The sequence below is a fragment of the Panthera onca genome, chromosome C2 (assembly GCF_046562875.1).
Source record: "Panthera onca isolate mPanOnc1 chromosome C2, mPanOnc1 haplotype 2, whole genome shotgun sequence".
NCBI classification, from domain to species: Eukaryota; Metazoa; Chordata; class Mammalia; order Carnivora; family Felidae; genus Panthera; species Panthera onca.
Genome location: NC_138347.1, coordinates 3572304 through 3584405, shown reverse-complemented (window position 1 = coordinate 3584405; position 12102 = coordinate 3572304). Strand labels below are relative to the sequence as shown.

At 51.2% G+C, this 12102-nt stretch overlaps 1 protein-coding gene across 5 annotated transcripts in view; it reads left to right on the top strand.

Moving 5' to 3' along the window:
* Positions 1–12102, top strand: part of SLC37A1 (solute carrier family 37 member 1) — an 82155-nt gene that overhangs the window by 1320 nt on the left and 68733 nt on the right. The window contains exons 1-3 of one of the 5 annotated variants that reach the window (XM_060640528.3): positions 3191–3244; positions 4885–5033; positions 6584–6645. The exons of 1 other annotated variant lie outside the window; for it this stretch is intronic. In XM_060640528.3, the coding sequence (XP_060496511.1) occupies positions 4962–5033; positions 6584–6645 (134 nt within the window). In that variant the 5' untranslated portion in view covers positions 3191–3244; positions 4885–4961. 3 more of the 5 variants (XM_060640526.3, XM_078452733.2, XM_078452736.2) reach the window with 3 other exon arrangements.

Below are 12102 nucleotides of genomic sequence, written 5' to 3'. Positions count from 1 at the left end.
ACAAATACCCCCCACCCCCGGGTGGGATTGTGTAACATTCCTCGGGCACTCCTGGCTGCCCAAGAACAAAGGAAAGCGGAAAACAAATGGTTAACTGGTAGAGATCATCGTCCCGCACGACCTGAGTCTCCATCTATTTACAAATATCTTAGTAAATTACAAGAAAAAGGCAATCTTATCAATAGCTAATCTCCAGAAACCTAAAGACTCCGTTTCCTGGAGCCCCAACATCACCCCCTCCATTAGTGATGTGGGGAACAAAGGCAAGAAGGAAATGGCAGGTAAGATTAAATTTCCTTCTAACCTGCAGCCCATTGACAACCACTTGAGGCCAGCAGAATCCAACGTCTCTCCAGGAACTCCCTGCTGTCTTAATGCTAATGCTTTGCTAGAGGGAAAAACAACCTTAGCTTGACAATAGCTAGGCCTCCATATCCTAGGAGTCTTCTTTAGCATATGAAAATCCTTCTGGGAACTTCCCCTTGACTTTACCTCCCTCAATTCCCAAGTATATAACCAGTCTCTTCTCAGGGTCTGGGGCAGCTCTTCCTTTCTTGGGTCCTGTCCCCATGTTTTAACAAAATCACCTTTTTTGCACCAAAGACATCTTCAAGAATTCTTTCTTGGCCGTCAGCTCTGGACCCCACCATCACCCCCAAACCTCATCAGTGGGACATCCCTAAATGATTGGTTATCAGTGCAAATTGGACTCCCTCTGGTTGGTCCTAAGCTGGAAGTAGGGAAAATGGTCAGGAACCGCTCAGTTATTAATCAAGTCCCGCCCAATTGTTACGGAAGTTATGATTTGCTCCTAGACCAATTGGTAGAGACGGAGGACTGACTTCCGACAAGCCTGACTTACAGCACACTGGCTTTTTGGGCTGGTTTCTATAAATAATGGGCTGGTTTCCTGGGCTGTAGCTTGTGCATCAGAGTTCTATTTTTCTATACGACTTGGCCATCATACATTTGTGTATCTGATTTCTAATGTGTTTTTGCAAATTATACAAATAACTGTGTCATCTTAAATCTAAATACCCTTGCTTTTTGAGATTTAGTACCTTCAGCAATAACAATAGCCCAGTAGTTTTATTTCTTTAAACCCATTTAAGTACTCAAAAAAAAAATGACCTAAATGGGGAGAGCGGGGAGACCGGTCCTAAAGTCATCATTGTCCAGTGGAAACATTACTCATCTAGAGCCCAAGTTCCAATTCTGGGTCCCCATGGCTTTGGTGAACTCAGGCAGTTCAGCTGTCCCTGAGGTTCAGATTCCTATTTTGTAAACTGAGGAGAATATGCCCTTCTAATCTCAAAGAGCCGCCATGGGGACCAAAGATAATATTTTATTAACGTATTGTCATTTATTATGATAGCTACATCATGTTAACAACAAAAATATTACCAAGAAATCACACATCCTTCATAGAAAGTTCCCCACACACCCACCCCAAGGTGTGTTGTTTGTTGTTGCTGTCAGAGTAGGGGAGGAGTGGCTGAGGAAACAGTTTGATCTTGCCCGACAGCCTTGTGGATGCCACATCCAAGAAGGGAAACATCCACAGATCTCCCAGGTCACATCCACAGATCTCCCAGGTCACACACACTTTGCCGGCCTTTCCCTCAGAAACGGTGACAGAATGGAAGATGGCGATCTTAACCAAATCTCAGGCCCAAACACATCATTTACTGAACAAAGAAACAATTTACGAGCAGATTAACACACAAGACCCTACAATTAACATTATTTGTTAGTTGCAAAGAAAAAAAGGTGTAAAGAAAAGTCAGGTGTTTGGGATAAAGATGATTAAGATCTACTTTATGCTTGACAGTTGCCACACTGACTACAATTGTGTCTTTTTATAATAAAAAACATCAACAATATTTTAATGTTAGAAATCTGTGATGATAATAGTAACGGAAATAAATTTTTGCTTTTATGCATGTGAAACTGTCGGAAACTCAACTTTCAGATTTGCTCTAACAATGACAGTAACTACGGTTTGCTAAGTTCCAACTTGTGCTGGCAGTGTTCTGTTGTTGTTTTTAATTTTGTTTAATGTTTACTTATTTTTGAGGGGGGGAAGGGCAGAGAGGGGGAGACACAGAATGCGAAGCAGGCTGCAGGTTCCCAGCTGTCGGCACAGAGCCGGATGTGGGCCTCAGACTCACGAACCACGAGATCATGACCCCAGCTAAGTCAGACACTTAACCCGCTGAGCCACCCAGGCGCCCCTGGGCTGGTGGTGTTTTAAGAGTTTTATATGAATTATCTTATTAAATCCTTGCTGCCATTCCCCCACCATACAGAGAGGTAAAGTCGTTGCTTGTGATCATAGAGCCAGCGGGATTCAAAGCTCATACCCCTACTGCCTCCCAGATCTCTGATTTAAAGGAGTAACTATGGTTTTTGAGGAGTGGCCTTAACCATCTACCAAGCAGAGAACCACTGGCTCGATACGCTTTAGATTGGAAAAACACAGCAAGTGGCATAAACAAACCCTGTTCCGGATCACATCGTTAGTAAGCAGCTGGGTGTCTGGCCATAGCACTGGTGAACCCTAAAATTTACAACTTATGTCCCACGCACAGGAGTCAGAGTTCCCCCTCCACCCATCTTTCGATCTACAGTAATTTCACTACACGGCAGGTTTAGCAAGTGTCCAAATAAAGCAATACCGGGTGACAGCAGGGCCGCCTCCCCAGCCTCCCACAGCAACACGGGACCTGATCCAAACTCCTCCTTCCAGAAGAGTTCCCTGGCTCAGATCAGGCTCTCTCCCTCGCAGGAGACCTGGGGAGTCCCGGGAAGACTTCATCGGGCCAAGCCGGTTCCTGGTAGCTTGACCCCTAACTCCCAGGTGACCCCGAAGTGCCAGGTGACCCCGAAGCGCCCTCAAACTCCGAAGGCCTTCAAAATGCTCGCTTAACTCATCCTTTGCCTTTCCTTGGGGGAACGAGGAGCAAAAAAGGCGAGGCCATCACCAGGAGGGGAAAAAAGGAAGAAATCCTCCTCTACTCCTCCAAAACCTTTTCAGGGAGGCCCTTCCCATAATTCCCCCGCAAGGGTCTCCCGTCGCGCCGCAGCCGGCCCTCCCCGCCACCCGCCACCAGGCGTTTCCCATCATCCCCCAGGGAGCTCTTCCCATCATCCCCCACGAGGGATTTCCCATCCACCCCCGCGGCGAGCTTGCGCAGAGGCGGCGCTCCGTGAAGCCGGGCGGGCGCGGCCGGCGGGGCCTCGGGTGAGTGCGGACGGGGCGCGCCCACAGGTCCGCCCAGCTCCCTTTCTCGGGTAGGAAATCCTCTTCTGCCCCTTCCCCCCGTGTGGGTGACGGAGGCCACCTCTCTACCCACCTGCCCTCCTCCAAAACAAAGAACGAGAGCACAGGGGCCCCGACTGGAGCGGGTGCCCCGAGCCCCTCTCGTGGGGGTGCTCCCGAGCGGGGGGAGAGGGCTCTTGGAAGGCCTCCTGGGCGTCTGTTACCCAACCGTGCACACCTTTCGGACCCACTTCTGAGCGGAGGGCTGGAGGCCTGGCGGTTGCCATGGCAACTGGGGGAGTCCCCGAGCCGTCCCTTCTGAGCTCTTCAGGACCCTGCATGGGAAGCCCCAAGAACTGAGGACGGTGGGAGGCATGCCGGCAGGCCTGTTTTGTTGTGTTGCCTTTGCGGCAGCCGCTCAGAGAATGAGCAACAAAATGAACTCAGACCCATCTCAGTTATGGAAACGTCAGGCTGTGTGTCAAAATTGCTTATATTCTTGGAAACGTATGCATGTGTTACAGGTATTCCCACATATGGCCATACATGTACAGATATAGGTACGTAGATACAGATATGTGGGTATACAGATGTAGATGTATAGCTATTTTAAAAACGGGAGTTGCGGGGGCGCCTGGGTGGCTCAGTCGGTTAAGCATCTGACTTACTCAGGTCATGACCTTGTGGTTTGTGTGTTCAAGTCCCGCATCCCACCCAGAGCCTGGATCCCACTTTGGATTCTGTGTCTCCCTCTCTGTCTGTTCCTCCCCCACTCGCATTCTGTCTCGTTGTCTCTCAAAAATAAATAAAGAATAAAAAAACATTTTAAAATAGGAATTGCAACTTTTTTTTTTAGAAGGCGGGGGAAGGGCAGAGAGAGAGAGGAAGAGACAGAATCCTAAGCAGGTTCCACGCTGTCAGTGTGGAGCCTGACACAGGGGTCGATCTCACAAACTGTGAAATCATGACCTCAGCCAAAGTCGAGTCATTTAACCAGTTAAGCTACCCAGCCCCCCCTCCAACAGATAGATATTTTAAAAACAGGAATTGCAACTTCTTTTTTTAAAAAATAAAAGATTTTAGGGACGCCTGGGTAGCTCAGTTGGTTAAGCCTCAGACTTTGGCTCAGGTCATGATCTCGCAGTTCGTAGGTTCAAGCTCCGCGTCAAGCTCTGTGCTGACGGCTCAGAGCCTGGAGCTTGTTTAGGATTCTGTATCTCCCTCTCTCTCTGCCCCTCGCCTGCTGGCGCTCTCTCTTTGTCTCTGTCTCAAAAATAAATAAACATTAAAAAAAATAAAAGTAAAAGACTTTTAATGACATTTAGTGGATAGGAGTCAGATGCAGGGTTGGAACCCTAGCTCTGTTTACTTCTTTCTGGTCAGTTTGTCCATGTTTAAAATGGAGATCTAGCTAACTGCCCTCTTAGGGCCGTTGCCATGCCTGAATAAAATGTTTCTGATGAGCTCAGCCCAGTGGGGAGTGCTTAGTAAATGCAAGCTATTATTAATAAGTATTCTGTGTTAACCGTGTAGTAAACTAAGCACCTTCTATCGGTAGGTCTTTGGTGAACTTTTGACTCCAATTTATCTTAATTATCTTCAATTGTCGTTTCTTCCTAAAGAGGGACCAAACTGCCAAGGTGTCAGCCAGGTAATTGTGAGGATCAGAGGTTAGGCTGTGATGAAGAGATTTCACTGAATGCTCGTATTCGTTAGTGCTAATACACCTGACGGCAGGAAGAGACTGCAGTTTCTGGAAACATATAGACATGTAGGTTCTCTTTTTAACATTTATTTCTTTATTTTGAGAGACAGAGCGCGTGTGAGCAGGAGAGGGGTGGGGGGGGGGGGCGGGGGGGGACAATCCCAAGCAGGCTCTGTGCTATCAGCGCAGAGCCCAAGGTGGGGCTCCACTTCACGAGCCATGAGATCATGACCTGAGCCGAAACTGAGAATCAGACACCTAACTGTGAGCCGCCCAGGCTGCCCTTGACTTGTAGATTCTTAAGCACAAGTGGCTGTTTGAACAGTTTGAAGTCACGCCTCTCTCCTGCAGACGGCAGTCAGCAAAGAAGAAACAGACACACCTGCCTGAGTTATGTGCTTTAATGAGGGATGTTGAGAATCGTGTCATCCAGAGACAAAAACAAATTCCTGAGCACCCAGGAAGTGAAACCATTCAGTAACGTGCATGGGGGGGGGGGGGGCGGCGGGGAGGTTAGTGGAGTCAGCCGGGGTGGAGGCGAGGTGTCTGGAAATTGTGCAGACTGGCCTTGTCTGCTGGACAGCAACTCGGGAAGAGCTGCGGCTCCTCTGTGCTCTGCTCTCACCACCCAGCACATAGTAAGGGTTCGGTCAACACAAGCTGATCAAACTGAATGTTAGGTATCATTTTGCAACAGCACTGGAAGTTACGCAACATTGGAAAAGGGAAAGAAAAGGAAAGTACATCCAGTTTTTATTCTTTTTTTCTTCTGCTTTATGATCTGGGTTTTTTACCCCTCTTAAATCAGGTTTGATTTCCCAGGGGCCCTCTCAATACATTAGTTAAGTAATTGTAGCAGTGTGTGTGTGTGTGTGCGCGGGGCCCCTGGGTTGGATATTAGGGGGCTCTGAGGAAAGGAGGAAAATGTGCAGACCATTTAGGACAAATTCAACATTAATCCATGCTATGAAAAAAAAATTGCCAAAACTCTGATGCTTCGTGGCTTCATCTTGGACCCCTATTCTAAAAAAGATGTCACTCCTCTGTCCTAGTGGATATGTAAGATTGGTCCTACTCTGCCGTCACAGATGACGTTGGTGTGGCCAGTGATGGTGGAGGGAGAGCTCAAGGGACAAGGGGCTGCACCCTGCAGGACTTAGGATGCATCAGGCTCTCTGAGCAAGGTGCAGGGAGGAGCCTGCGAGCTGAGTGACTTCTGCCGCGACGAGGCTTGTCCTGCCCAACTTGCAGAAAGGTCATGAGAACCAAAGATAATGAGGATGAGATGCTCTGGAAACGCCCAGTGCTGTAGAAATGGAACGTGTATATTTTGCTCGGGCTTTTAAATCACTGACCACGTACTCTTCGCTCCGTCCGGAAGAATCCAGAAGAATAACGTGTTCCCACATGCCAGCGATGTAGCAAAGTGATGCAGTGGTCACCCTGAACCCACTCCCCCGAATGAAGAAATGTATCCGTGTGAATATCTGCGTGCATAGGTCTCTGTCCACACCTCACATCCACCTGTGTGGGATTTGGTTGTGTGCGGGTTGAGGGTTCACCGACCAGAGGGAGGAACATGGAGACTAAATGCACACTACCGTGTTGCCTCCTAGAATGGCCGGCCCCGCCCCGCTCTCCAGCCCGGCGACTGCTGCCCGCGGAACCCGTGCCTACTGTAAGTCATGTCTCTCCTTTGCTAATTTGATGGGCAGAAGGGCATCTCATGGTGCTTTTACTTTGTATTTCCCGGAGTGTTCGCGAGGACAAGCGCTTTTCCGCCAAAGGCTTATTCTTCACCTACATGAGCTACTGTTAATTTTTTAGGTCATTTTTCTCCAGGACGCCCTCCTAGATCAGCGTATGCTGTTCTCTCTTTCTGAAACGCGATTCCCGGTTCTCATTCTCTTCACCTTGAATACCCTACCCAGACGCAGCCTCCTGGGGGGCTGCTTTCCTACCTGCTTCGAGCCCCTGGGTCCCCCTCCCTTCTGTTGCGTTCCTGCCACAATCGTGACTGGTGCCTCCAGGTCTGCCTCCCTAAGTGCTCCCAGGGCCTTGACCCCCATAGTCTAGCACAGAGCCTGACACAAGGTCAAGGCTCAAATTATTAAAAATTACTAAGTGTTTTTTGCAAAGTGGGTAAAATGCAGTGAAGTATAAAGAAGAAAGGAGAGACGACCAGGAACCTCGCCTCCCAGGTCCGGCCGTTCCTGGCATTTTGGCGTGAATCCTTCCAGGCTTTTTAAATGCACAGATATTTGTACTTGATTGGAATGCTTTCATTTCTCACTTGCCATTACCATGTACCTTCTATGGCACACGTGTCAGAGCTTCTTCAGAAGTGTCTTAAATTTTTTTTTAATGTTTATTTTTGAGAGAGACAGAGACAGAATGCGAGTGGGTTAGGGGCAGAGAGAGAGACACACACACAGAATCCGAAGCAGGCTCCAGGCTCTGAGCTGTCAGCACAGAGCCCGACGTGGGACTCGAACTCACAAACCGTGAGATCATGACCTGAGCCGAAGTCGGACACTCAACCGACTGAGCCACCCAGGCGCCCCACTTCAGAATGTTTTAAATGACCAAACAGTGTTTTGCCTTGAGGATATGTCAAAATTATCTTCATTCAATCAAGGTTTGATAAAAGAATGAGTGGAAATGTTTAATACAAGTTTGAAGGAGGTACAGAGCGTTCCTTAAGGAGATTGTACTCCTTTACGTTTTTAAAGAAATACCTTTTCAGCTGTCTTTTCTGGGCACCCCCTTCAGTCCCTACTCTGGGGCGACCATCAAAAGTGCTTCCTCGGCTCTGGGTGCAAGCCTTGCCTCTGCTTCGGGCCCCGGTATACCTGCGTGTAACTGTGTCTGTCTCTCCCTCCCGGGCCTGGTCTTTAATGATCCAGCTGCTAGGAGAAGCCTCTAAAAGGCTGGGGGCCAAGCACAGTAAGTAGTCAGGAGAGCTGCGGGATCGTTTCCCTCCCCCTCCACAAAGAGGAGAGCCACAGAGGGTTGAAACACCACGTGAGCGCTACAACTTGGCACTGAAATCCTGGCTGGGACCCCCTGTGGGCCACCCCGGGGGTCCTGGTCGCCACCCGCGCCACTGCCACCGTTTCTGGCACCACGAGGGGCAGGTTCTCAGTGCGGGGACCCTAGAAGTTTCCCCACCGAAACGGGATGGAAATGTAAAATCCCACGTCTACTAAGCAAGGTCAGTTGGGCGAAGACGACTTCATCTCACCAGTGTGCTCCTTTGATTGGCTCCGTAGAATGTTCAGAATCCTGTTTGACTCACAAAAGTTGGGATATCAACAAAATGCATGATTGTTTTTTCTAAAACACTTTTTAAATTTTTTTAAGTTAAAACTAGAAAATGTGTAACCTGTTTAAGGATCTTTGGGGGGATTTGGGGGTTTCGTGGCTTGAGGTTCTCTGTCGTTTCATGCCAGCTAGATGGTGAGCGCCCTGTCCTTTCCCTCTGTGTAACAGGGACAGTGTCTTACACAGAGAAGTGCTCAGTGACCCTGCCTTAGAGGAGGAAACACTGAGGTATAAACACGTTCGGGAACATTCCACAGTGGCACATCCAGTAAGTGCTGATCGGCCCAGCGGCGATCGCGAGGAGCACGCTTGCGGGAGGAAGGTGGGCGCGGGCAGCCAGGCCACTCTTTGGTACCCGGCCACTGACGTGGCACACTGCACGTCCCCTCACAGATGCGCCCGTGTCTGCCAGCAGGGGGATGGCTGTGAAGGAACACATAGGCGCCCCGTAGCACATTTGGCTTTAAAACCTCTATTAGCTCTATGCCCCCGAGCCGAACCTTAACACGACTTACGTTAAAGATCGGGGGCAGGAAATCAAATTCCATTTTATTTTATTTTAATTTAAACATTTTTTAGGATTCTTTATTTATTTCAAGAGAGACAGAGACGGTGTGATTCGGGAGGGGCAGAGAGCGAATCCCAAGCAGGCTCCGTACCGTCAGCGCAGAGCCCAACGTGGGGCTCAGACGTACGAAACCGTGAGATCTTGACCTGAGCTGAAACCAAGAGTCGGACGCTTAACCGACCGAGCCACCCAGGTGCCCCGAACTCCATTTTTAGAAGAAACTGGCAAATCCACAAAATAAGGGACTTTGTAGTTCCCTCTTACCCAGCGCCCAGCGTGTGTCCGGGAACCGTCACGCATTCATGCCAATGGGCCGTGTTTGCCAGTATTTACGGTGGAGCCACTGCACGCTTGTGACCAGTCAGCGTCAGGGGTTCAGCCAGGGTCCCCTGTGTGCCAGGCTTGATTCTAGGTGCTAAGGATTCACGGTGGACAAACAGGTAAAAAAAAAATCTCTGCCCAGGTGCCATCCTAACACGTGACCTCCTTCGCCCTCACGTCGGCCCCAGGGAACCATGGGTGAGAGCTGGTGCTCGGGAGGGTAAGGTGATGTTCCCAGGGTGCCCCTCCAGTAAGGACGGGCCACCGCCGTCCATTGTGTTCGTTAGCAACAACGCGGATAATTGAGCAGAGATCACCTCGCTCGCCGCTGAGCGCCCCAGAGCTGCCAGAATTCTGAGTTTTTGATGAGTGGAGATAAAATGAAGCTTCTCCTCTCCGAGTTAAGTGAGCCCCGCTGATTTTACCTCTCTAATAATGGTTAATGCTTGGATGCTTTCTAAGCCTGAGGCATTTCCTCAAGCTCTGAAGCCCAGAATCGCCAGAGCTGTCTCCGGGGAGGCCTTCTCTGGGAATGTCTGCCTCTGCTCCTTCCCTGGAGCGTCCTGGCCTCACCTCCCAGTTCCGATTCTGCAGACAGCTCTCGGATGGGAGGTCCTTGTTTTAAGCCTTACTTCTCATGGCAACCCCAGCCCCCGAGCACAGGGCTTATTTCACACACAGTAGGGTCTCATTCTTCGGTTCTTTGTCATGAAAGACAGAACCTCCCAGTAGGTGGAGCGACTCCTCCCTGCAAATTGGGGGGGGTGACAAAAGCTGACCCCTCAGGTTGGATCTGCCCACCCTCGTCCTCTCTCGGGGTCACTCGGGTCACAGACACGCTCACTCCATCACGCGCACAGATTGGCACCAATAGAAATTCGTGATCTCGTTATTTTTTGTCTCTCGGCACCTGCTGCCCTCCCCCAGCATTTGCTGCCCTTCCGCTAAATCCTCTGGATTGTCCCCAAGCACCAGAGGCCACCTCCTCCCTCTTCACTTTCAGCCCCCGACTTCACCTTCTGCAAGAAGGGAGAGCAGATAACTCTCACCTCCCGCCTTCCCGCCCACAAAATGATCTCTGTCTCCATCTGTCCCCATCCCGGGGCTCATTCCTCCGCGCGTGTTTTGGATTCCTCGTCTTTCTGCCTCTGGAGGGCCCTGTGTCCTTTAAGCTGACAGCCCCCTGTCCTGTGCGCACCGACTCCCACTCCCTCTGGTGGCTTCTGTAGGACGGGCGTCTCCTGAGAGAAGTGGCTGGTTCCGGGTCCGGGGCAGACGTGTGAGGTGAGCCCAGAACGTGTTGTCACACTAGAAAGCAAGGACGCTATCGGGGGACCAGGTCATGGCGGAAGGAGTCGGGAGCCAACGAGAAGAGGCCGGAATGGGTGAATGAGGGGGGCGAGGGCAGCGGGTCAGAGCACAGCCAGGCGCCGGCCACCGTGCGCGTAACAAAAGGGCAAAACAAAGCGGGAAGAAACTGTTTGGTGACGTGGGGAAGAACGCTAGAAGACCTACATCTTATTTTGCAAACTGGCCACCAAGGAGTTCCGCATTTATTCCTCCTTGCCTGTATGCACCGCGCCTCAGAGCTAAATAATTGGTGAGGGGAGGCCCGTCCTTGTAGACACGTGCTGCCAACAGGAAGACGTCACGGGGTGAGGACCTCACAGTTTCACTGCTCCTGCGATTCTCACCCCCGGTGAGTAACCAGCTCGGGCCGGGGACATCTGCTGTCGTGCTTGCTGTGCTCCTCGCTGCCCGAATCTGCCCCCGCCTCGAGGCCTCGCCACCCAGCTCAGGAAGGGCAGGGAGCAAAAACGACATGTTGGACCACATCGTGAAGACGGAGTCTGCACCGCACGGTGTGGGACGCTGCGGGACAGACGGCGCGGACTCTGCGACCAGAGCGCGGGGCAGAGGCAGAGGTGCAGGGCAAACCTCCAGATGGGGAGACCTGGGGGACACATCAGGACAAGGCGCGTGTGGACTGTTTGGAACCGCATTTAAAAACAGACACGATAGCGGGGTGCCTGCCGGGGTGGCTCAGTCAGTTAAGCGTTGACTCTGCATTTAGGCTTGGGTCATGATATCACGGTTCCTGGGTTCAAGCCCCGCGTTGGACTGCACTGGCAGCATGGAGCCTGCTTGGGATTCTCCCTCTCCCTCTCTCTGCTCCTCCCTTGCTCGCTCTCTCCCTCTGTCTCCCTCTCTCTCCCTCTGTCTCCCTCTCTCTCCCTCTGTCTCCCTCTCTCTCCCTCTGTCTCCCTCTCTCTCCCTCTCTCTCCCTCTCTCTCCCTCTGTCTCCCTCTGTCTCCCTCTGTCTCCCTCTGTCTCCCTCTGTCTCCTTCTGTCTCCCTCTGTCTCCCTCTGTCTCCCTCCGTCTCCCTCCCTCTCCCTCCCTCTCCCTCCCTCTCCCTCCCTCTCCCTCCCTCTCCCTCCCTCTCCCTCCCTCTCCCTCCCTCTCCCTCCCTCTCCCTCCCTCTGTCTCCCTCTCCCTCCCTCTCCCTCCCTCCCTCTCCCTCCCTCTCCCTCCCTCTCCCTCCCTCTGTCTCCCTCTGTCTCCCTCTCTCTCCCTCTCTCTCCCTCTCTCTCCCTCTCTCTCCCTCTCTCTCCCTCTCTCTCCCTCTCTCTCCCTCTCTCTCCCTCTCTCTCTCTCCCTCTCTCTCCCTGTCCCTCAAATGGACACACTTTAAAAACAAATACAATAGTGAGAACGTAGGGAGTCAGGGAGGAGAGAGAGCACAGGCTGGGTATTTGATGCTGTTATGGGGATTATTCTTGTTTGGGGAGCCACGACGATGGGGTTGTGGTGGTGTTTAAAACCCTATCTTTTAGAGACACATCCTGAAAATTTGCCGATGAAATACGGCCGTGTCTGGGATTTGCGGCAGAACGGTCCTGGGACGGGAAGGGGGTCGACAG